Here is a 27212-nt window from a genome sequence, read left to right on the forward strand (position 1 = left end):
AACAACACTGACACATACCCCCAATAAAATAACAGCACTGACACACTCCCAATAACATAACACTGACACATACCCACAATAACATAACAACACTGACACACACCCACAATCACATAACAGCACTGACACACTCCCAATAACATAACAACACTGACACATACCCACAATAACATAACAGCACTGACACACTCCCAATAACATAACAACACTGACTCATACCCACAATCACATAACAGCACTGACACACTCCCAATAACATAACAGCACTGACACACACACCCCAATAAAATAACAGCACTGACACACTCCCAATAACATAACACTGACACATACCCACAATAACATAACAACACTGACACACACCCACAATAACATAACAACACTGACTCATACCCACAATCACATAACAGCACTGACACACTCCCAATAACATAACACTGACACATACCCACAATAACATAACAACACTGACACACACCCACAGTAACATAACAACACTGACTCATACCCACAATCACATAACAGCACTGACACACTCCCAATAACATAACAACACTGACACATACCCCCCAATAAAATAACAGCACTGACACACTCCCAATAACATAACACTGACACATACCCACAATAACATAACAACACTGACACACACCCACAATCACATAACAGCACTGACACACTCCCAATAACATAACAACACTGACACATACCCCCCAATAAAATAACAGCACTGACACACTCCCAATAACATAACACTGACACATACCCACAATCACATAACAGCACTGACACACACACACAATCACATAACAGCACTGACACACTCCCAATAACATAACAACACTGACACATACCCCCCAATAAAATAACAGCACTGACACACTCCCAATAACATAACACTGACACATACCCACAATCACATAACAACACTGACACACTCCCAATAACATAACAACACTGACACACACCCACAATAACATAACAACACTGACTCATACCCACAATCACATAACAGCACTGACACACTCCCAATAACATAACACTGACACATACCCACAATAACATAACAACACTGACAGACACCCACAATCACATAACAGCACTGACACACTCCCAATAACATAACAACACTGACACATACCCAAAATCACATAACAGCACTGACACACTCCCAATAACATAACACTGACACATACCCACAATAACATAACAACACTGACACACACCCACAATCACATAACAGCACTGACACACTCCCAATAACATAACAACACTGACACATACCCCCCAATAAAATAACAGCACTGACACACTCCCAATAACATAACACTGACACATACCCACAATAACATAACAACACTGACACACACCCACAATCACATAACAGCACTGACACACTCCCAATAACATAACAACACTGACACATACCCCCCAATAAAATAACAGCACTGACACACTCCCAATAACATAACACTGACACATACCCACAATCACATAACAGCACTGACACACTCCCAATAACATAACAGCACTGACACACACCACTTAGGTATGTTTGTCAGTAGCTCTCATGGTTACACTAATGGAGATAAGAAACCAGCAAGCATGTTATGGTGTGTGTGTGTGTGTTCTCGCAAGAAAGGGAGAGCAGTAAAAGAAAAGTGCTTCAAAAAAACTGCACTAAGAACTGTGCAGAGCTTGGTTACATTAGTGGAGCAGGAGCACAGACGTCTCAGTGATTTAGATGTGACCTATTTCACATCATCTTCTGTGCAAAAAGACTCCCAGAAAAATGAATGCATTCCCACATGTCAAAATGTTAATGAATTACTGGGAATGCCTGGTATAAAACAGACAAAGACTTTTTGCTAATAATGAACGTGGAGAAAAAGAGTAAACATGTGTTATTGTCAGAGATGTCAGAGTGGAACAGGGTATGCTAGTCCTACAACTGGGTACTGGCATCTCTGTACAACACAGACCTCCCCCAGCTCTCATGCCAGATTCAGGCCATGTACGGATTATGCTAATGAGATGGGTGGAGTCACAGATTTATAACAATGTGATGATGAGTGGAGTCAGGTGTGATAGAACACAGAGATAGAGACTGTGCACTATAATACTGTGATGAGTGGAGTCACAGACGTGTTGTACTGTGATGAGAGGAGCCACAGACGTGTTGTACTGTGATGAGTGGAGTCACAGATGTGTTGTACTGTGATGAGTGGAGTCACAGTCACAGATGTGTTGTACTGTGATGAGAGGAGTCACAGTCACAGATGTGTTGTACTGTGATGAGAGGAGTCACAGTCACAGATGTGTTGTACTGTGATGAGAGGAGTCACAGTCACAGATGTGTTGTACTGTGATGAGAGGAGTCAGGTGTGATAGAGCAAGCAGAGACAGAGACTGTGCACTGCTGTGATCCGACAGCAGAAAGACTGTTGTAGGACTATTGTACAAGATAAACTGTAATCATAACCTGCATGTGCTGTTGAGCTGTGTTGTGCGTTTTACATACAGTGCATGTTAATAACTGTGAATTACTGACAGGCTTCAGTTTACCTGCTGAGCACCTCTAGCATCCACAACAGTACACATACAGCGCAATTCATATTTAATGAAAGGCAAATGACAGCACAGTATATTAACAGCAAATACAACATATTAATAGAAAAAGTTTTAGTCTCTCAGTGCCTCAATGTTTGTTTCCTCAAATAGTCCAGCTTTTCTGTCATGCCACAATGTGTGCACATAATAATCTTTTCTCTGAGGTCTCTGCCAGTGAGTGCTGCTTTGGGCACGGGGAGATTTTTTCTCGTCAGTGCAATCAACCAGCGCTTAACACGTTTCTATTTTCCCACAGATAATCTACGAAACCAGACCCCTGTGCTCTTGTAAAGCGAATTACTGTATCCAAGCATAATTTAATAACCTCTCTTGTGTTTTTAGCTTTGTAATAGCTGTGTCGTGTTATAACCGTTATCTACCACATTTCTCACTCCGCTTCTGTGGTACTGTATAGTGAGGATGGCACTGAACGCCTTGCCCATGTAACAAAGCAGAGATTTTAAGAGGGAATAAAACTGCATGCTGGGATGCTACGTGGTTATTTTTATCCCGGTCATTTCATTTTAAAGTAAGGTCTTGGTGTTAAATTTAGGACAGAATTACCTCTAAAGCTAAAACAGAGGGCTCCTGCTTCTAAAGACAGGTAGGCGGCAGACTCCCGGTTAAATGAAGGTCATCCAAGAATACTCTGCTCTAATCAGACAGTATCCAGAACATTCTACAGAGTATTAACTGTCCCACCACTATGAAAAATAAAATACAAACTCTCCAAACGATGCGCAGACTTATCCCCTCTAAGAGATCGGTATCGAACAGGCTCCTGGCCGGCGTGTGTTACAGTGGAGTCGGTTGTTCTGCCTTGATCATGTCTCTCTATGAAGTATCGCCTTTTAGGATGGCCGAGTATGTTTATTTTTTCTTACTTTAAATTAACACCATCATTTCAGCAGCAAAACCCCAGCAGCGAAATGACAGTAAAGCCCAGGACGAACAAGATATTTTAACTCCTTGATGAATGTACGTCCGCTACTGCGTGCGCGCGCGCGTGTGCAGGCCTGCATCACACCAACAGCCACAGAAAATTGAGTTATTTGCATACTTAATTTTTCATCATATGTTTGATAGGTTCGTGTGGAGACGTGTCTCCCTCAGATAAAATGTTCTAGTAGCTCAGAGGAAGGATAAATGAGTTTCATAAAATCGTTAAATAAAGGATTCCTCCGAGTGAACGGACTCGACCAGTGAGAGATTCTTCGGAGGAGGGAAACAGAATTCGTTACCAGCTGAACAAGGAAAATTCAAATGCGAGTGTTAAACTTTAAACATAAATTAATTTACGGCTATCACACTGCAGGCAGCATGAACCACGAGCCTGTCCGTCTCCTGACAGGAAAACACAAACTAACAGCGAAGAGACACACTACTCGACCACTCTCCGAGTTCAAAACGACTGGGAAAAAATCAAGCCGCTGGACGGTTTTTACGCCAGTTATTTGTATTCTACCTTTGTTACACAAGTACAACAGCTGTTATCGCGTAAACCATCTGTTACTGAGACCTAGTTTTGTATTATTCAGACAGGGGTATGCGAGTGAACTTGCTTTCCTGTATCTGTAAGACTGATATTGTGAGCCCCGTACAGATGTTCTGACTCCTGTATATGTCTCATTCTGCTTAAACAGTAAACGAAGACTGTTTATGACTTGCCGAGTGCCAGCCAGGCTCCGAGGCAGAGCTAGAGCTCCCCCACGTGGGCGGCCACGGTCACTACAGAGACGCGCTATCTCTGCTTTACAAGGCCGAGACGCAAACTCTAAAAGAAGTCTTCTGAAACAGCACTGTCCCCAAGGCCCCCTTTGTCCTTCACATGTTTGTTTCTGCCCTGCACAAACACACCGGACCACTGTGTGGTGATTAGCTGATCAGCAGAGTCTGCTACAGATCTTTACAAGGCAAAGTGAGGCCCAGAGGAGACGACTGAGAGATACCGTCTTAAACCCACTGACCTGAGAGTCTCATATAGAGGGCGACTTTAAAACCTCCACAGGTCTGAGATCAGTTGAGCTCCACAGAGGTACACAATGTGCTAGTCTGTGTTGTGTTGAATGACAGGAGAGTGGGAGTGTTAAGAGGAGAATGCATACGACAACATTTGAAAGACAATATCTGTTTATACTGGTTTTTGTCCATTTCAGTTTAATCGTGACGATCACGTTATGACAAACTCTAAAGCAGCAGTAGACATTTGTTAACACTGGGACCACCTCTAATACATATGCTGTACCTGCTGCAAAAATGAGATTTTTCTGAAATAATTTCAGTTAACATATCGCATCAATGTTTTCTTCATTTTCATTGACATTCAGAAAGTATAGAAATGCATGGTTTTCTGAGGCTGAGTGAACATGCCTTAACATCCTGTCTTAAACACCAATAGGCAAGATTCTGCTTTGTCCCACCCCCTGACACTGACTGGTGAAAATCAAGAGAATAGTATGAATGCCACTGCCCATCACGGGTTACATGTTGTCATGGGTTGTAATGGGATTTAATGGGGTGTAATGGGGTATAAAGTAGTATATTACACACATGTCAGTGCGTCTCTATACTTAGAAAGTGCTGAAAAACAGACAGTAGAACTTATGTTTATATTTTTGTTTAATAACACTGAACTCATACATACAAAGAGCATAGGAGATTTCTTTAGTTTGAACATTAATATGTAAAATAGTTTCAATGCTCCTCTCAGTAATGCTACATTACATAGAAAAGACCATGTGCAAAGCCAGACGAGAGTTAAGGTGCAAGGTTGGGGAGACTGGGAAACACTGCATGACAGTGTGAAGGAAATCACCGTGAAAAACAACGACACATTTCTTACAGAGGCAGTGACAGACTTCAAAAGGAAACAGAAAATTCTTCCTCTTTCAGCATGCAAGAAAACAGGAGGACAAACAGAGGGAACAGATCAGCACAGCGTGTCGAACATTTCAACGGCGCATCAAAAATAACTACAAAAACGAAGGAGAGAAACCAGGCTGAAAGGATGATTACGTTGCCACGGCGACCATCTCAGGTGAATGATTATATGGTTTTCATTAGTGCTTTTGAAAGTGAGAGGATGCTGACCGGTCACAGATAGTGTGTCAAATGGTCGCTGTAATGTGTCATAAAATGTCACATCATTAGAGGAGATCAGGGCCGCGTTTTTTTCTCCTTTCTCGTGGTGGCGTCAGACGAGGTGTCTGCTTTCCGTTTGTGTGCCTGAGATTAGACCAGAATAATAAATAAATCAGTTAATAAAATTATTCATGTTTTTAACAAAGCAAGAGAAGCAAGTTAAACACTCACTGTGGCTACATCAGTGAACAACATGAATCCACAATGTGGCTGCAGGAACAATAGACTTTTACTCTCACTGTGTGTGTGTGAGTGTTAGATGAAACACTAGACATTTACTCTAACTGTGTGTGTGTGTGTGTGTGTGTGAGTGTTAGATGAAACACTAGACATTTACTCTAACTGTGTGTGTGTGTGTGTGTGTGTGTGAGTGTTAGATGAAACACTAGACATTTATTCTAACTGTGTGTGTGTGTATGAGTGTTAGATGAAACACTAGACATTTACTCTAACTGTGTGTGTGTGTGTGTGTGTGTGAGTGTTAGATGAAACACTAGACATTTACTCTAACTGTGTGTGTGTGTGTGTGTGTGTGTGAGTGTTAGATGAAACACTAGACATTTATTCTAACTGTGTGTGTGTGTATGAGTGTTAGATGAAACACTAGACATTTATTCTAACTGTGTGTGTGTGTGTGTGTGTGTGTGTGTGTGAGTGTTAGATGAAGTGGACTGAAGATGAACAGACTGTAAAATGCACCGTAATTTCACTGAATTAAAGATAACAAGGAGCCTTATGTCTCCAACTTCATCACTGTCATGATAATGAACCCAAATCAGTCATTTCACCATACAGAGAGAGGAGAGGAGAGAAGAGAAGAGAGAAGAGTTAGCTGAAATAGGTATTCTCCGTAACCAATAGGCATTCCCTGTAACTTCAGTAGGCATTCCCTGTAACTCTATGTATTCTGTAACCCCATTCTTTTCAAATTATAGGTATTCCTGTAACCTAGGACTGTGCCCTGCAATGCATGAGCCTTTTTGCCATCAAAAATGAAACTTCTATCAAACTGCACTCAGAAAACACTCACTCTTCAGAATGTATTAATGTGCCAGTTTACAAAAATCTTTTTCATGTCTGTGTAATATGTGAATAAACTGTAGACACTTGTTCTGCTGGTAGCCCTGACACTAGGTAACTCTGAATAGATGGGAGTTAGAGGGTTTGGCGAGGAGACAGACAGGAGCGCTAGGGGGAGGTGGGGAAAATTAGGCATTATGATTCCATCTCACTGACACCTCCTTCCATTTCTGTACCATCTTTAACTCAGATTCTGGATCTGCAAACACAGATATACACTGGTGAATATAGTGAAATATGGTGAATATAGTGAAATATGGTGAATATAGTGAAATATGGTGAATATAGTGAGACAGGAAAACAGTTGGAGGTTTAGCTGTTCTGCTTTCTAATTCATAGTTTGAGTGTAACTTTGACCTTTGGTTCAATAAACATTATAAATTAAATCTTTGACTAAGGCAAAATGCAGAATATTTAATGTATGTGCTTTAAGGAGACAAACGAATATCAGTGAACATCATCTCAGCAAGACCCTATACAGTCCATATGCGGAGCCCATATATTTCACCCTCTAAACTCTGGTCATTAGTGATCATTAATACTCTATCAGTGTTACTATTGATACCCATGTGACTTAAACCCTCTTAAGTTTCTAACAGTGTTATAGGTAGTCCAGTTGATTTGAGGAAGAAAAAGAGATATTCTGGTATGTGGCATGTAGCAAACATCACCTCCCCATCAGTCGGAAGAAGCATATATATAATTTTATTTTTTTTTAAATAATTCCCTCTGTCCACTGGCATTACCACTGTATTTAACTGACTCTGTCTCCAAACTACTTTAGTACACTCACATTATGATGTTGAATACACAGCCTGATTACAGACATGCATAACACAGATCTGAAATCTTTAGAATCAAATTTGGCATTTTCAGAACCCTGCAGAAATATGGTTCCATTTCCAGTCTGGATTAAGCCTGACTTCTGCAGTAACATCCATACAGATGTTGGTCTAGTTATGGGCAAGGCAAATGAGTAGCTGACTGAATGTTTGAGGTCGTAAACAATGATTTCACGTCTTTAAAATACATATTCCTTTACCTGTGTTTATCTTCTGCCATCATAAAGTGCAATATCCATTTCACTCACATTAATTATCATATGACAGATGGTGCACTGTAAAGCATTCTATATATGTGACATACAATATTGCACTAATTCCTTGCTGAATGGTATTAATGGGCTATTGAAAGATAAAAGTTCACCGTGTAATCCACGTGTAGTAGGTTTGATAAGGTACACTTGTATTTAAAAACATCGCAAATGTCAGTAAGCATTCTATTAATATGCTTACACTGGTGCTAACACTAGAGATAATACAGTATCTCTGGTTTAGAGGGGAAAACAGGATTCTTCGTAAACTTTACCCCAACAAAAAACAATTACACATGAGAAATACAAAGAAAAATCTCTGAACATCTGTCCTCTCCTCACACATACATTATGGTCAGAAATGATGTGATATTTCTTTTAGCCCAGACCCTACTCATAACCGTTCAGTTACAGGGAATACCTAAAGTTCTCACAATGCAGACATGAAATCCAACCGTTCACATACATAGTGTAATACATTCTCTGGGCTGCATTATTATCAAATGGTCATGAAACATGAAAATCTGGCATTTTATGGAGCTTGTTAATTGGAGTTACATAGAATACTGATTCATACATTTTACAGGGGAAATACCCCATGAACATGGTGACACTAGGTGTCTTGTCATTCCATACATATGCCTCACTATCAAAGAAAGGTGATGACCCCACCTACCTTAGAAATCCTTTTTATGAGGAACATTGATTACGTTTCAAACAGGGTTTCTGTGTTACTCAGCTGTTATACTTCAAAGTCCAATAACTCCCAAAATATATATGCAAATACAACAAAACTCCTTTGTGTGAACACTGGGAGTCATAAGAACATGTGTATCAATTTTGACAGATCTGTCTTAATCACAATGTAAAATACTGTTCTCTAATCTGAGACGGGGCCTTCGAACTGCTTGTGGATGACGAAACATAAATTCCTTGGGAATTTTCTCATAAAATTTTCTTCCAAAAAATTTAATGGGAGAGAATTACAATAAAAAGTGACACACAGGAACCTAAAAAAACCCCCACTCCTCTCCTCTCCTTTTTGGAGCTTTGAAAATAAATAGGGTTACAGTTAGGGTTAGGGTTATAAATTCTTTATGACTTTAAGAACAACAATTGCCCAGTATCTGCAGCTTCTTAATGTTTTTCTCTGAAAATATTTTTTACATTAAAGGATCATAAAATAGACAATAATACTGAGTCAAATTATTAAAATAAGATAATGAGTGTATTTTATAGCTTAAAAGCGAGTACGTTTCTGGGAGTGCCTACTTTACAGGTAAAGAGAGAAGAGAAGAGAGGAGAGAAGAGAAGAGAAGAGAAAAGGAGAGAAGAGAAGAAGAGAGGAGAGAGGAGAAGAGAAGAGAAGAAGAGAGGAGAGAGGAGAGGAGAAGAGAAGAAGAGAGGAGAGAGGAGAGGAGAAGAGAGGAGAGAGGACATTACTGATTGAATTTTGGGTGCTCTCTTCTTTTTTTCTGCTCTCTCTTTTTCCTCGATCTCCGTATTCTCCTTCTCGATCAGAGAGATCAGAGTGTTACAGCGTCTCTGAAGCTCCTGAGAAGCCAGAGACAGAACAAGAGACGTCTGCTGTTCAGTGTGAGAATTATTTCAAAAACAGTTTTGACCAAACATGAAATAAATTCATAAGGAATTTAATGTTTAAATTTCACAAACACACACACACACTCACCATAGCGGTCCTGGACTTGATGAACCAGTCGAATCTAAATTGGGGAGCGTTGCGGACACACTGGCGTAGCTCCTCATACACGTACTCCTTATCGAAGCCCATCTTATGGAGCATGCAAATGAGGAAACGATCTTCCTCCTCAGTGTAATTCTTCCCTTTATTAGTCCCATACTGGATACGCAGCTGATGGAAAGGAGCTTTGTACCGTGCAATCTACAGGCAGAAATACCGTATTACATATAATACAACCAACCACTCAATTTACCCACAGATGAACCTTATTATACATAACATGACAACCACGCAACAGATGTATATTCAATATGACCAAATACACAATCATATATATATAACCAATATAACCAAATACACAGTCATATATATACATATATATACACACACACAGACATATATATATATATATATATATATATATATATATATATATACCACGCAACAGATGTATATTCAATATGACCAAATACACAATCATATATATATATATATATACATATATATATATATATATGATTGTGTATTTGGTCATATTGAATATACATCTGTTGCGTGGTATATATATATATGTCTGTGTGTGTGTGTGTATATATATATATATATATGACTGTGTATTTGGTTATATTGAATATGCATCTGTTGTGTGGCTGTCATGTTATATATAATATGATGATTGTTGATTGATTTATGTGTGATGATTACTGCAGTTTCTGCTTGTTAAATAAATGGTTTTTTTATTGCTTTCTGAAATATATCTACATAGAAAAATTGTCTTTTTTATTTGGGCTGGTCAAAATTCATTTCGGGCTACCAAATTCTGAAGAATGCCTGCCCAAAAGGCTACTAGGGATTTAGACATTTTGCGAGCCCTGTTACACCTGCCAGTGTGGAGGAGGCTGTAGTCACAGCCTGACCACCACATTATAGACTCTCCAGACTCCAACTCAGTCTGACACATCTGCTGTGTTACATTCTTCTGTCAGAGAGTATATCCATCTAAAGACCATACACGTCTTCAACAACACCTACAGATTATACAACACACTCTCAGCAGGAATAATAACTGGAGACATTCCATACAGAGAACAACATGTCAAACGTCATACTCCAGCGAAACATCTCTGAGCACGGGTGTGTTTTTCGGCAAACCTTGGCATCCAGGGCTTTTTTGATGCTGATACGTCTCTGGATACGCGCCTCTCCTCTCTCTATCTGAGCCATAATCTTCTCAATATCCTGCAACTCATTACAGCGCTCCCAGAACACGGCTAAACACACACACACACACACACACACACACACAGAGTGACAACAATAAGAGTTTAATGGTCATCAAATAAATACAAACTATCAGTCTACCAAACAACAGGCAGGCAATTTTGGAGCTTTATCAGTGAGTTATGAGAGAAATATAGGACTGGGTATCGTTCAAAAATTTTCTATGCCGATACCGGTACTGACACCTTGACTTTGATACCGGTTCCTGAGCGATATTTTTATCGATACCAATTTTATAAAATTTAGCAAAAAGAAAATTACATTACACATTACTGTACAAATCGTTAGTTGTATTTTTCAGCTCCTTGGCATTTTTACACACTCAAAGCAGTTTCATAAAATAAAAACTATAAATCCATTTACCACAACTGGAAGTTGTCTGTTAACATAACATCAACAAATAAAAACATACACAAGCCAGAATTGAACCGGAAACCATCAGATTACCAGACGACTTCTGTAAGTCTGTGCACACATTGCAGTAGGAATGATCACAGGAAGCACTTAACTTAAGCTTTGTTCCATTCACAGAAAAATAACATGAGGAAATATGCATAAATAAAATGTCTTTTCTCTCAGGGCTGCTGTACCTCCTGTACCACTGCCACCCTAATGCAAAACATTGGAGTACAAAGGGCCCTACTTCAAGCGCTTTTGTGACAGCTGACCAATCACAAGTGGAGTCACCAAAAATGGAGAAGGTAGCGGTGGAGAAGTTAGTTAGTTGCTAGTTAATGCTAGTTTCTGAGCACAGTAAACTGTATGACATGACAGTTAAGCAGTATCATAATATTCACCATAAAGAAGCCATTTGGAGTCAAACTGAACGGATCCTAGGAGTTTCTGTAAGTGTTTGTGTCTACTGCTTATTGTTAGCAAAACTAGCCTGTTAGCTACTGTTGATATTGCAACAAAAGACACTCTCAACTCCTTTTTGAAACAAACGGTGCCAACGATTCTTTCTACCTGAGAAAATGCTCTGGCCAGTGTTTTTCATCAAAAAAGACACTGTGTGTGAACACACCCTTACACACTTTTACACCTACTACACGACGCACACTGTCATCGAGCCCCTCAAAATACAACACACACACGAGTGAGCCCCGTCTCTGGGCGTAACGTAGTGTTTTTCCTGCAAGCTTCTACAACGTTAGACAGCCAATCACCAGCATTATTAGATCTTGGTACAAGCATGCTGCAAGCTTATTGGCTCACTGACGCTGATGAGATTTACTCCTTAGGTACTGAAATTTGGTACTGAATGACAAGGCATTTTTTGATACTCTATAGTATCGAGGCAATGCGGTCAGCGCCATAAAAGTATTGAAGTTCGGTATCGAGCCCTAGAGAAATATTTTGCCATTTTACTGAAAAGTGCCAAGGAGCCCTGTTACAGTGGCAGTGAAAGTCTGGAAAAGATCAATTTGTCAATCTGTGAGTTTTCTTCAGGGAAAGAAATTCAAAGGAAGGAATTTTCCAGATGATGGGTTGAGCTTTATTTAGGCTTTTTTGGGTTTATTTAGTTACACACTGCTGCTAGCGTTTCATTTACACTGAGAGGCCCAGACAGCCCTATACACTTCTGTGAATGTCACGTGTGCTTGTTTGTGTTTCACTGTTCCTTACCAGAATATTCTATAACTTCCTCTGGGGTCTTGCCCTCCACTTCACGAGCGATGTTATCAATGTCGTCACGGCCGTATTTCTCATTGGCTTTGATAAACTGGTTAAAATCTCGCTTGTTCCAGTTTGTGAAACCCTGTGCACAGAATTTATGAAGCTATTATTGATTTCAACATCATGTGACCAGAACCAAATCTGGACCTGGAGTGGTTGTGAGTACGGGTTCAGGGGTGGGATTAGGGGTGTAGACTTGTCATACCCCATTTGGTAAAACTTTACACTTAAAAAAGGTATTACTGTTTGTCTGTTCAGTAATATTTCTTTGGTTAAGTAGTTAACGTAAGTCAAGAGACAGTCTTACTAATCTTTAGATAAGGTAAAATGTAAGCCAATGTGAAGTCTGTATTGAGATATTAAAGCGACTGTGTGTGTGTGTGTGTGTGTGTATGTGTGTGTTACTACCTGTGTAAGTAGTTTCTCCTTCTCCTCTGTCTCCTCTGCAGAGAGTGGCTCTGCTTCATCAATCTTCCTCTGCTCCTCCTTTTGGACCTGTGCAGCATTTGGAATGTCAGGGTTCCTGGGGACCTGGGGCAAAGGAGACTTGACAAGGTCAGACCGCCCCAAGTCTCAAAGGTCAGACCACCCCAAGGCTCAAAGGTCAGACAGCCTCAAGTCTCAAAGGTCAGACCGCCTCAAGTCTCAAAGGTCAGACCGCCCCAAGGCTCAAAGGTCAGACCGCCTCAAGGCTCTAAGGTCAGACCGCCTCAAGGCTCAAAAGTCAGACCGCCTCAAGTCTCAAAACTCAGACCGCCCCAAGTCTCAAAGGTCAGACCACCCCAAGGCTCAAAGGTCAGACAGTCTCAAGGCTCAAAAGTCAGACCGCCTAAAGTCTCAAAGGTCAGACCGCCCCAAGTCTCAAAGGTCAGACCACCCCAAGGCTCAAAGGTCAGACAGTCTCAAGGCTCAAAGGTCAGACCGCCTCAAGTCTCAAAGGTCAGACCGCCCCAAGGCTCAAAGGTCAGACCGCCCCAAGGCTCAAAGGTCAGACCGCCTCAAGGCTCAAAAGTCAGACCGCCTCAAGTCTCAAAACTCAGACCGCCCCAAGTCTCAAAAGTCAGACAGTCTCAAGTCTCAAAGGTCAGACAGTCTCAAGTCTCAAAGGTCAGACAGCCTCAAGTCTCAAAGGTCAGACCGCCTCAAGGCTCAAAAGTCAGACCACCCCAAGTCTCAAAGGTCAGACAGTCTCAAGTCTCAAAGGTCAGACCGCCTCAAGTCTCAAAGGTCAGACAGTCTCAAGTCTCAAAGGTCAGACAGCCTCAAGTCTCAAAGGTCAGACCGCCTCAAGGCTCAAAAGTCAGACCGCCCCAAGTCTCAAAGGTCAGACCGCCGCAAGTCTCAAGGGTCAGACCGCCTCAAGGCTCAAAAGTCAGACCGCCTCAAGTCTCAAAACTCAGACCGCCCCAAGTCTCAAAAGTCAGACAGTCTCAAGTCTCAAAGGTCAGGCAGTGTCAAGTTGTTCAGCATTAACGAACAGATGACCATGAATAAACACTCTAGAACAGATGAAGGAATGCTAGACCATACATAACAGTTAACAACAGTACATGGAGAAAACATCCTAAAATATTCTGTAATGCGTGTGTGTGTGTGTGTGGGCATGCATGTAAATGTATATCAGCAAGTGTTTGTTGGCTACCTTGTATCCAATTGTTTTTCTGTAGTAGAGGATTTCCATCTCCAGTAACTCAAACAGCCGAGGAGGAAAGAACTGAAAGTCTTGGATGTTGGGCTGTTTGGGAGGGCGCGGGGCCTGAAATACAATCACCCACGGTTTTAATGAACGGTGTGTGTGTGTGTGTGTGTGTGTTTGGTTTTAAAGAATTCAGAGGTCTCATGATGTCTTCACGTGCTGGTGAATATCTGAGAAACTGACCTTGTGAAGACACTTTGCATGTCCCCATACATTGTTTCACCTCTTCATGTTAAAACTTAAAATCTTATAGTCTTTCTTGGATATGTTTAAGAGTAGAGTTAAGGTCAGCCAAATGAACCTTTAGTTACACTAAAACAGAAGTCAATGGAAAGTCCCCATTAGTACAGTAAAAATACAAGTGCATGTGTATTTGAGTACCTTTGGCGCTCTAGGTTCACTGACTCTGAGTGCCTCTCGAAAGTAGGCGTCGACCGCGTAGTTTGCCTTTCTCTCTCTTTTTGGAGGCTCAATCCATTCCATCATATTCAACTGTAAATAATAAATGATAATAGAACCCCCTTTCCATCCACACTCATACATATGAACACCAACTCTAGAGCCAAACCACCACACAAACAAAGACAGCGATACTGGATAAGAGCATCTGTGAATATTTCTTTGAAATGTGAACATAAAATGAACAAATTTAAACTTCATTATTTTCATAATCTGAGCTTTATTCATTTTGTTCCTTTTAATTTCAGTTTGGCAATGATAAGCGACGAGTCTCTTTAATGTGTCAAATAGAATCATCTTCAGACAGTACCAGTACTTTTCAGATAATTATAAAAAAACACACAGTACTCTGACTGTGTTCTGGTGTTTTAAAGAGGTACCAGTGCTTTTCAGATAATTATAAAAAAACATGCAGTACTCTGACTGTGTTCTGGTGTTTTAAAGAGGTACCAGTGCTTTACAGATAATTATAAAAAAACACGCAGTACTCTGACTGTGTTCTGGTGTTTTAAAGAGGAGGAGTCCAACCTTCTGTTTCTCTCTGTAGTCCTCTCCTTCAAACTTATACAGGCTACTCTCTGTGCTGCCTGTGTCCATGGTGAAATTACGCAGAGAACTCTCCCCTAGCTTCTCCATGCGTTCATTCATCTCTGCCGTCTGACACAAAACACAGAAAAAACACTTTCAACACGAGTGTTCAGTCAACCTGCACACAACAGAGCAGAGAACACAACACCAGATAAACATTAAATTCAAATACATTAAAACACAGCAGAATGACAGATATATAGATGTTATTGACAGATGTACAGACGTTACTGACAGATGTAAAGATGTTATTGACAGATGTAAAGATGTTACTGACAGATGTAAAGATGTTATTGACAGATGTAAAGATATTACTGACAGATGTAAAGATGTTATTGACAGATGTAAAGATGTTATTGACAGATGTAAAGATGTTATTGACAGATGTAAAGATATTATTGACAGATGTAAAGATATTACTGACAGATGTAAAGATGTTATTGACAGGTGTAAAGATGTTACTGACAGATGTAAAGATGTTATTGACAGATGTAAAGATATTACTGACAGATGAAAAGATGTTATTGACAGATGTAAAGATGTTATTGACAGATGTAAAGATGTTATTGACGGATGTAAAGATATTACTGACAGATGTAAAGATGTTATTGACAGATGTAAAGATGTTATTGACGGATGTAAAGATATTACTGACAGATGTAAAGATGTTATTGACAGATGTAAAGATGTTATTGACAGATGTAAAGATATTACTGACAGATGTAAAGATGTTATTGACAGAAGTAAAGATATTATTGACAGATGCAAAGATGTTACTGACAGATGTAAAGATATTATTGACAGATGTGAAGATATTACTGACAGATGTAAAGATGTTACTGACAGATGTAAAGATGTTATTGACAGATGTAAAGATGTTATTGACGGACGTAAAGATGTTACTGACAGATGTAAAGATGTTATTGACGGATGTAAAGATGTTACAGACAGATGTAAAGACATTGATAGGTGTGAAGATGTCATTGACAGCATAAGAGAAGTGTGACTTTGTCTCCCTCATCTGACAGGGATGCAGCTCAACACAGCACAGGACAGAATAAGAAAAGAACAGAACAGGACAGAACAAAATGGAACAGAGTGGAACAGAACTCAGCCTTTATTAATGATTTAAGAGTTCAGTATCTAAATGTGAACAGAAAATCTATAAAGGGTTTTTCTCAGATGTACAAAAAGTGTGTGACTGTGCGTGTGTGTGTGTGCGTGTGTGTCTGAGTGTGAATGTGTGTGTAGAGAGGTTCAGCTGTCTGTGTTTAAACATGTCCATTTAAATATGTGTTTGTGTGTGTGTGTGTGTGCGCGCGCTTAACTGTGAAGGGGTGTGTGTGTGTGTGTGCGTGTGTGTGTGTGTGTGCGCGTAACTGTGAATGTGTGTCAGTGTGCATGTGTGTGTATGTATGTGTGTGTGTGTGTGTGCTTAACTATGAAGGTGTGTGTGTGTGTGTGTGTGCGCTTAACTGTGAAGGGGTGTGTGTGTGTGTGCGTGCGTGTGTGTGTGTGTGCGCGTAACTGTGAATTTGTGTTAGTGTGCATGTGTGTGTGTGTATGTATGTATGTACGTGTGTGTGTGTGTGTGTGTGTGTGTGTGCTTAACTATGAAGGTGTGTGTGTGTGTGCTTAACTATGAAGGTGTGTGTCTGTGTGCTTAACTATGAAGGTGTGTGTGTGTGTGTGCTTAACTATGAAGGTGTGTGTGTGTGTGTGTGTGTGTGTGCTTAACTATGAAGGTGTGTGTGTGTGTATATGTGCTTAACTATGAAGGTGTGTGTGTGTGTGTCTTCACCTTCTTGGCTCCTCTCTCCAGAATAGTGTCGATATGTTCATCGGTGAGCTCGCTGTCTTTGGAGGCGAACACGTGCGTGGCTCCGTGTCGAATCATCTGAAGCATTTCATCTTTCGCCAGTTTGTTTGACTGCTGATCAATCAGACGTCCTGTGAGGTCAGACCAGTCAGATCAGAGCAGCTGTAAACCACTGCGCTCACTGATACTGCAGTATTATTACACACATTTACATGAAATCTCACTGCCTTATCCACAACAACTTATTACACGCTTTGTCAGAGATCACAGCCTTAAGCTCTCCTGGCGGTTCAGTGTTGTGCCCCAGGCTGGATCATGTTTGGGGTTTAAACCATTAAATCAGCACCACACCACGACTGCCCCAAAATGACCCATAATCCATTCATCTGGGCTCCAGGACTTTATGATGTGCCAAAGCAACTTTTTAGAGTTTCAGTACACTAAAATAAACAGTCAAAATGATTTCTGAGCACAGACATATCCTCTAAGTATGATATCCACTCACTCTGTCACGTCTCAGTGATTTCACTAGTTGTCACAAATTTTATGAAAACACATGATCAATTACAGCAACTAGTAACAACTGTTACCGTCTTTGCAACATAGAGAAAAAAGGTTCTGAAGTGCCCAGCCACTCATCAGTATTCTTTTCATTCATTTTGTGTTTGGCTCTCTGGAGTCCTCCTAAACATGTGTGTAATCATGTACCATGTTGTGTGTATTCATGTACCGTGTTGTGTGTATTCATGTACCATGTTGTGTGTTTTCCTGTATCGTGTTGTGTGTATTCATGTACCATGTTGTGTGTATTCATGTACCATGTTGTGTGTATTCCTGTATCGTGTTGTGTGTATTCATGTACCGTGTTGTGTGTATTCATGTACCATGTTGTGTGTTTTCCTGTATCGTGTTGTGTGTATTCATGTACCATGTTGTGTGTATTCCTGTACCGTGTTGTGTGTATTCATGTACCATGTTGTGTGTTTTCCTGTATCGTGTTGTGTGTATTCATGTACCATGTTGTGTGTATTCATGTACCATGTTGTGTGTATTCCTGTATCGTGTTGTGTGTATCCATGTACCATGTTGTGTGTTTTCATGTATCGTGTTGTGTGTATTCATGTACCGTGTTGTGTGTATTCATGTACCATGTTGTGTGTATTCCTGTATCGTGTTGTGTGTATTCATGTACCATGTTGTGTGTTTTCCTGTATCGTGTTGTGTGTATTCATGTACCGTGTTGTGTGTATTCATGTACCATGTTGTGTGTATTCATGTACCATGTTGTGTGTATTCCTGTATCGTGTTGTGTGTATTCATGTACCGTGTTGTGTGTATTCATGTACCATGTTGTGTGTTTTCCTGTATCGTGTTGTGTGTATTCATGTACCATGTTGTGTGTATTCATGTACCATGTTGTGTGTATTCCTGTATCGTGTTGTGTGTATTCATGTACCATGTTGTGTGTATTCCTGTATCGTGTTGTGTGTATTCATGTTCCATGTTGTGTGTATTCATGTACCATGTTGTGTGTTTTCCTGTATCATGTTGTGTGTATTCATGTACCATGTTGTGTGTTTTCCTGTACTGTGTTGTGTGTATTCCTGTATCGTGTTGTGTGTATTCATGTTCCATGTTGTGTGTATTCATGTTCCATGTTGTGTGTATTCATGTACCATGTTGTGTGTTTTCCTGTATCGTGTTGTGTGTATTCCTGTACCATGTTGTGTGTTTTCCTGTATCGTGTTGTGTGTATTCATGTACCATGTTGTGTGTATTCATGTACCATATTGTGTGTATTCATGTACCGTGTTGTGTGTATTCATGTACCATGTTGTGTGTTTTCCTGTATCGTGTTGTGTGTATTCATGTACCATGTTGTGTGTATTCATGTACCATGTTGTGTGTATTCCTGTATCGTGTTGTGTGTATTCATGTACCATGTTGTGTGTATTCATGTACCATGTTGTGTGTATTCCTGTATCGTGTTGTGTGTATTCATGTACCGTGTTGTGTGTATTCATGTACCATGTTGTGTGTTTTCCTGTATCGTGTTGTGTGTATTCATGTACCATGTTGTGTGTTTTCCTGTATTGTGTTGTGTGTATTCATGTACCATGTTGTGTGTATTCATGTACCGTATTGTGTGTATTCATGTACCGTGTTGTGTGTATTCATGTACCATGTTGTGTGTTTTCCTGTATCGTGTTGTGTGTATTCATGTACCATGTTGTGTGTATTCATGTACCATGTTGTGTGTTTTCCTGTATCGTGTTGTGTGTATTCATGTACCGTGTTGTGTGTATTCATGTACCATGTTGTGTGTATTCCTGTATCGTGTTGTGTGTATTCATGTACCGTGTTGTGTGTATTCATGTACCATGTTGTGTGTTTTCCTGTATCGTGTTGTGTGTATTCATGTACCATGTTGTGTGTTTTCCTGTACTGTGTTGTGTGTATTCATGTACCATGTTGTGTGTATTCGTGTACCATGTTGTGTGTATTCCTGTATCGTGTTGTGTGTATTCATGTACCGTGTTGTGTGTATTCATGTACCATGTTGTGTGTTTTCCTGTATCGTGTTGTGTGTATTCATGTACCATGTTGTGTGTATTCATGTACCATGTTGTGTGTATTCCTGTATCGTGTTGTGTGTATTCATGTACCGTGTTGTGTGTATTCATGTACCATGTTGTGTGTATTCCTGTATCGTGTTGTGTGTATTCATGTACCATGTTGTGTGTTTTCCTGTATCGTGTTGTGTGTATTCATGTACCGTGTTGTGTGTATTCATGTACCATGTTGTGTGTATTCATGTACCATGTTGTGTGTATTCCTGTATCGTGTTGTGTGTATTCATGTACCGTGTTGTGTGTATTCATGTACCATGTTGTGTGTTTTCCTGTATCGTGTTGTGTGTATTCATGTACCATGTTGTGTGTATTCATGTACCATGTTGTGTGTATTCCTGTATCGTGTTGTGTGTATTCATGTACCATGTTGTGTGTATTCCTGTATCGTGTTGTGTGTATTCATGTTCCATGTTGTGTGTATTCATGTACCATGTTGTGTGTTTTCCTGTATCATGTTGTGTGTATTCATGTACCATGTTGTGTGTTTTCCTGTACTGTGTTGTGTGTATTCCTGTATCGTGTTGTGTGTATTCATGTTCCATGTTGTGTGTATTCATGTTCCATGTTGTGTGTATTCATGTACCATGTTGTGTGTTTTCCTGTATCGTGTTGTGTGTATTCCTGTACCATGTTGTGTGTTTTCCTGTATCGTGTTGTGTGTATTCATGTACCATGTTGTGTGTTTTCCTGTACTGTGTTGTGTGTATTCCTGTATCGTGTTGTGTGTATTCATGTTCCATGTTGTGTGTATTCCTGTATCGTGTTGTGTGTATTCCTGTACCGTGTTGTGTGTATTCCTGTATCATGTTGTGTGTATTCCTGTATCGTGTTGTGTGTATTCTTGTATCGTGTTGTGTGTATTCCTGTATCGTGTTGTGTGTATTCCTGTATCGTGTTGTGTGTACTCATGTACCTTGTTGTATGACAATTGAGTCGAGGCGTAGCTTCATCTCTGCTCTCTCGACAATTCTTTCCTCCACTGTGTTCTCAGTGATCATTCTGAACACACGGACTGGCTTCTTCTGACCAATTCTGTGGGCGCGGTCCTGACAATACACAATCATGAACAGTCAAGTCCTGACGATACACGACCACAAACAGTCAAATCCTGACGATACACGACCACGAACAGTGAAATCCTGACGATACGCGACCACGAACAGTCAAGTCCTGACGATACACGACCACGAACAGTCAAGTCCTGACGATACACAGTGACATTATTATTGTAAACTGAATGAAGTGAATTTCCTGACATATTACTCTTGGAATCCTGTGCAGGCATTCACATCTGAATTTTTTTGCCATTCTAACTTCTGAGTGACATTAGAGAATTGTGATGATGACAGTAAAGAGATCTTTACCATTGCCTGCAGGTCCACCTGTGGATTCCAGTCTGAGTCGTATAAAATTACCACATCTGCAGTTGCCAGGTTGATGCCAAGTCCTCCTGCCCGTGTACTTAACATGAAGATAAACTTGGTGCTGTTGGGAGCATTATAAGCCTCTATTGCTTGCTGATGAATCAAAAGTAAAAAAGAGAAAGACAGAAAGAGAGCAAAATCTTCATAAACTACAGTATGGGCAACAGAGACAATGCAGGGCAATTCAGAAATACTACAGAATATCACACTGTGTCATATGACTGACCCACTGTATATTATTTACATACATTACACCTGTATATCATAATCCTCACACCTGTACATCGTTATACATGTCACACCTGTATATCACAATATATATTACACCTGAAAATCATTATAATCCTCACACCTGTACATCATTATACATGTTACACCTGTATATCACAATATATATTACACCTGAAAATCATTATAATCCTCACACCTGTACATCATTATACATGTTACACCTGTACATCATTATACATGTTCCACCTGTATGTTATAATATATATATATATTACACCTGTATATTATAACATTGGTTACACCTGTATGTCATAATATATGTTAAACCTCTATATCATTATAATCCTCACACCTGTAGATCATTATACATGTTACACCTGTATATCACAATATATATTACACTGCATATCATGTTTGTTGTGTGTGTGTATGTGTGTGTGTGTGTGTGTACCTCTCTGGCCTCGTGTGGTGTGTGTGTGTGTGTGTGTGCGTGTGTGTATGTGTGTGTGTGTGTGTTGTGTGTTGTTTGTGTTGTGTGTTGTGTGTGTTGTGTGTGTGTGTGTGTTGTGTGTTGTTTGTGCTGTGTGTGTGTGTGTGTGTGTGTACCTCTCTGGCCTCGTGTGGTGTGTGTGTGTGTGTGTGCGTGTGTGTATGTGTGTGTGTGTGTGTTGTGTGTTGTTTGTGTTGTGTGTTGTGTGTGTGTGTGTGTTGTGTGTTGTTTGTGTTGTGTGTTGTGTGTGTTGTGTGTGTTGTGTGTGCGTGTGTGTGTACCTCTCTGGCCTTGTGTGGTGTGTGTGTGTGGTGTGTGTGCCTGTGTGTGTGTGTGTGTGTGTGTGTGTGTGTATGTGTGTGTGTGTGTGTACCTCTCTGGCCTCGTGTGGTGTGTTCCCATCCAGTCTGCAGTATTCATATCCTTTCCACATGCAGTAATCCTCCAGTATGTCCAACACACGTGTCATCTGACTAAAGATCAACACTCTGGAGCCTACACATAACCAATAATATACAAAAGATACATTTTATAAATAAATGAATATAAATAATGTAAATACGAAATTTCATAAATCTTACAACTATTATAATAGAATGTAATGGAAAATAAATGTTACCTCTATATGACAATGTATATAGACATTCACATATATGTATGTGTGTGTGTGTGTGTGGGCATATGTGTGTGTGAGCGTGTGTGTGTGTGTGTGTGTGTGAGCGTAAGTGCACGTGTGTGTGTGAGCGTATGTGTGTGTGTGTGCGTGTGTGTATGTAACACACATATATTTACAGAGATAATTACATTGGGTGATGAAATAACTAGCTGACACCATAAAAACTCATTAAACACAAAACACATATAAGAGTCACATATAAGTAATATAAATATGAATAATATAAATCCTAAATATATTAAATACCATGCATATGAAACATATTACTACACATATTGAAAATGCTTGCAGGTTCTGGTTTATACTAACACACACACACACACACATACACACAAGCACATATGCACACCTTGGCTCAAACTCAAGACACACACACACACACACACACACACACCTTGCGCCTGTACTTTGGGTAGCAGTTTGTCCAGTACGAGCATTTTGCCACTGTTGGTGACCAGGTGTGTGTCGGTGGTGTAGGGCGGTCCTGGCTCCGCCCCGTCGAACAGGTACGGGTGGTTACAGCACTTCCGCAGTTGCATCAGTATGTTCAGCAGACGCATTTTGTCCATTTTACCAGCCGAGTTCAGGAGGTCGATGTCCTTCATCAGGATACGGGTGTACCTGAGACATCCACAACGGCAGTCACGCTGACACATACACCACATTTCTCCTCATATACAGCTCTACCCTATGGCTGCACTGAATTCACTCAAACAGTCAAATAAACGTTAACAAGTACTGAATTCACCAGACAGTCAAATAAACATTAATAAACACTGAATTCACTCAAACAGTCAAATAAACGTTAACAAGTACTGAATTCACTCAAACAGTCAAATAAACGTTAATAAGTACTGAATTCACTCAAACAGTCAAATAAACGTTTAATAAACACTGAATTCACCAGACAGTCAAATAAACGTTAACAAATACTGAATTCACCAGACAGTCAAATAAACATTAATAAATACTGAATTCACCAGACAGTCAAATAAACATTAATAAATACTGAATTCACTCAAACAGTTGAATAAACGTCTAATAAATACTGAATTCACTCAAACAGTTGAATAAACGTTAATAAATACTGAATTCACTCAAACAGTCAAATAAACATTAATAAATACTGAATTCACTCAAACAGTCAAATAAACGTCTAATAAATACTGAATTCACTCAAACAGTCAAATAAAGTCTAATTAATACTGTATTTGCTAGAGAGTCAAATAACACATCTAATACAGGGGTTTTCCTCCTGTGGGGCCCACAAACCTGGGGTGGGCACCAGCACCTGTTAAGGGTGGTACCAGATTAGGAGACTTTTAGGCGCAAATCAGTGAGTACACTGAAAAGGGAGGGGGAGAGGGGGCGTGATTTGAAAACCTAGACAAAGGGGGGTGGGGGCATGTCGAAAAAGGCTGAAAACCCCTGGTCTAATAAATACTGGATTCTATCCCCATACTCTACCAACCATACTCTACTGGAACAACTATAATTCTTACAGGACTGATTGTGTTCAACACCGAACACACATCACTGAACACTATGCAGAATCCTCATCACGGTTTCCCTTACACAGTAAACGATCACAGGTCAAGAGGTCAAGACCAGAGGGGAAAGGGAGCATTGTTGAGTTTTGGGACCTGAGCAGCTACTTAAACACAGAGAATACAGACATGTGTGTCCTAAGTCTGGGAGTCACACATGGATAAATATTCACAAACCTGACATGTGTAATACCTGCAAAAGTTAATCAGTGAAACTAAATTACACTTTTAAACTCTATGACCAGGACAAACCATGTTATTTTAGTGAGATATGTTATTTTAAGTCATCCAACTGAAACCCATCACACAGTTAGATCCCGATTGTAACATAAAACCCTGCGTTTATGAGGCACGGTGACACTATGTCCTGCATGTAGGGCTTCACACAATAAAAACGGAGTTATTTTTTATCACTGTGTTACTGTTGACAAACACTCTGTTCCTACTGTGAGGAGTGTCTGTGGTTTTAATGGACGGCACTGGTTTGGCTTCCTCACCACTCTCTCTGCATCTTACTCAGGCCCAGGTAAATCTTCACCTCCGTTTTCGGCGGAAGACTCCGCTCCACCTCCGCCTTGATCCGTCTCAGCAGAAAAGGCCGAAGAACCTGAAACAGTCACATATACAGAGACGCAATACACTTCATTACACTGCATTACACTGCATTACACTTCAATACACTGCATTACACTGCATTACACTGCATTACACTTCAATACACTGCATTACACTGCATTACACTTCAATACACTGCATTACACTGCATTACACTGCAATACACTTCAATACACTGCATTACACTTCAATACACTGCATTACACTTCATTACACTGCATTACACTTCATTACTCTGCATTACACTGCATTACACTGCAATACACTTCATTACACTGCATTACACTGCCGTGTGTAGACTGTCCACAAACGGCCTTACAAACACTCCGTCTGATTGGGCCAAATGCTACGTGCTGGAGTTGGGCATCCAAACAGATACAAACGGCAGCGCTCACGGATGGAAACCTGGCAGGGAGTCATCTCCCCATCGCTGCAACAGCGCCACCCACAGGTTGGTCAGGGCACTAGATTACTGGCAAACAGATCTGAGGACATAACTTCTTTCAGGTTTCCCAAAACAGAAAGCGTTTTTAGTTTTCCGGTGGAAAAAAGGCCCCATCAGAGGAGATATGTGGTATTTCATACCCTCTACACCCCCTACACCCTCTACACCCTCTACACCCCCCACACCCTCTATACCATCCACACCCTCTACACCCCCCACACCCCCCACATCCCCCACACCCCCCACACCCCCTACACCCCCCACACCCCCCCACACCCTCCACACCCTCCACACCCTCTACACCCTCTACACCCCCACACCCTCTACACCCCCCCACACCCTCTACACCCCCCAGACCCCCCACACCCTCTACACCCCCCACACCCTCTACACCATCCACACCCTCTACACCATCCACACCCTCTACACCCCCCACACCCTCTACACCCCCCAGACCCCCCACACCCTCTACACCCCCCACACCCCCCCACACCCTCTACACCATCCACACCCTCTACACCATCCACACCCCCACACCCTCTACAGCCTCTACACCATCCACACCCTCTACACCATCCACACCATCCACACCCTCTACACCCTCCACACCCTCTACACCCTCTACACCCTCTACATCCCCCACACCCTCCACACCCTCTACACCCTCTACACCCTCTACATCCCCCACACCCTCTACACCCCCCACACCCTCTACACCTTCCTGAGGGGAAGGTGAGTGGAATTATGGGATGTGACTTACCGCGTGAAGTCTCTCGACGAGCTTCTGATCGCCCAAACAGTTATTGGTGTCAAACCACGAGTCAAAATCCTACACAACACGAATGAAATAGTAACATAGATTAAAAGCTTCATATTTACATATTCACCAGAGCACCACAATCAGGAAACCAGAAACATAATGTGACCTGATTCTGTCTTCAAGAAGAAAATTTTCTTCAAGCGTATCCATAGCTTGGCCTGTAGCCTGAATGCGCTCGAGCGTGTGTGTGTTTCTGAGTTTGAGCGAGTGTGTGCATATGTGCCTGTATGTGTGTGTGTGTGTGTGTATTAGGGGTGTCACAATATACCAGTGTTGACGATAACCGTGATATTTAAAAAATGAAATATTGATATCATGCACACAATAGCACACAATAATATTGTAAACTAGAGATGCATTTCTGTGCGAATGTGATCGCACCGCAGCATCATCGAATCTTAACTGTAGAAATATTCGAATCTGTCTCCGGCTGAAGTGTAGTCACAGAGCAAAAGACCACTGAATCCAACTATCGACTGCTGCTGTGTGCAATCCCTCATCATACCACATAAAACTAGAGACATAAAACTTTCCCCATTCATTTTCAATGGGAAAATAAGCAGTTAAAAATGGGAGTTCAAAAAAAACGAGTGGCCTGATGAAACAAACAGCAGTCAGCAATCCTAATACTTAAAAACGAGAGCAAATACTCCTATTAAAAGCTCTGTAGCTTTTGCAAAGAATCAGTGATACTCAGCCACAGACAGGGACGCACTGGTTACGTGAGGTTGTTTACCCAGCAGATCACGAGCTTTGCTGACAATCATCAGGCTATGGCTACATTTAGCAAGCACATTAATGACCAAAAAACTAATGCTATTGTTACAACTGAAAACACATTAAGAGAGTTCCATTACACTGGTTTAACAGTACATTACATCACCTGCTTGCCTGGTGCTACAACGTCCCTACAAAATACCAAACATGCATGTCAACCACTCAATACAACGGGAGCTAAATGATGTGTTGCGTCTTGTTTTTCTGGTAGGGTCCTAGTGACCCCCGGTTACATTCTCAACGGCAATTAAAAAGAGGAACGAGTAGACAGATCAATTAGCTGTATGCAAGCACACCAGCAGGCATTAGGACGGACCTGTTACCACTGGAATGGGATTGACAAACACACCAACAGGCATTAGGACGGACCTGTTACCACTGGAATGGGATTGACAAGCACACCAGCAG

The 27212-nt window shown here is 40.8% G+C and overlaps 1 protein-coding gene across 2 annotated transcripts in view; it reads right to left on the reverse strand.

Annotated features, from left to right (window-relative positions):
• Positions 1-5265: 5265 nt before the first annotated feature.
• Positions 5266-27212, reverse strand: part of smarca1 (SNF2 related chromatin remodeling ATPase 1) — a 34787-nt gene continuing 12840 nt past the window's right edge. For both annotated transcript variants that reach the window (XM_030792730.1, XM_030792731.1), the window contains exons 9-24: positions 25968-26036; positions 24645-24754; positions 22995-23221; positions 22298-22419; positions 21144-21296; positions 20693-20825; positions 17129-17277; positions 15268-15396; positions 14662-14772; positions 14227-14340; positions 12993-13115; positions 12534-12666; positions 10779-10897; positions 9615-9827; positions 9368-9478; positions 5266-5835 (exon numbers count right to left, since the gene is read on the reverse strand). In XM_030792730.1, the coding sequence (XP_030648590.1) occupies positions 5767-5835; positions 9368-9478; positions 9615-9827; positions 10779-10897; positions 12534-12666; positions 12993-13115; positions 14227-14340; positions 14662-14772; positions 15268-15396; positions 17129-17277; positions 20693-20825; positions 21144-21296; positions 22298-22419; positions 22995-23221; positions 24645-24754; positions 25968-26036 (2085 nt within the window). In that variant the 3' untranslated portion in view covers positions 5266-5766. The remainder of the gene's footprint in view (positions 5836-9367; positions 9479-9614; positions 9828-10778; positions 10898-12533; positions 12667-12992; positions 13116-14226; positions 14341-14661; positions 14773-15267; positions 15397-17128; positions 17278-20692; positions 20826-21143; positions 21297-22297; positions 22420-22994; positions 23222-24644; positions 24755-25967; positions 26037-27212) is intronic.

Source organism: Chanos chanos, chromosome 15 (assembly GCF_902362185.1).
Source record: "Chanos chanos chromosome 15, fChaCha1.1, whole genome shotgun sequence".
Classification (NCBI taxonomy): Eukaryota; Metazoa; Chordata; class Actinopteri; order Gonorynchiformes; family Chanidae; genus Chanos; species Chanos chanos.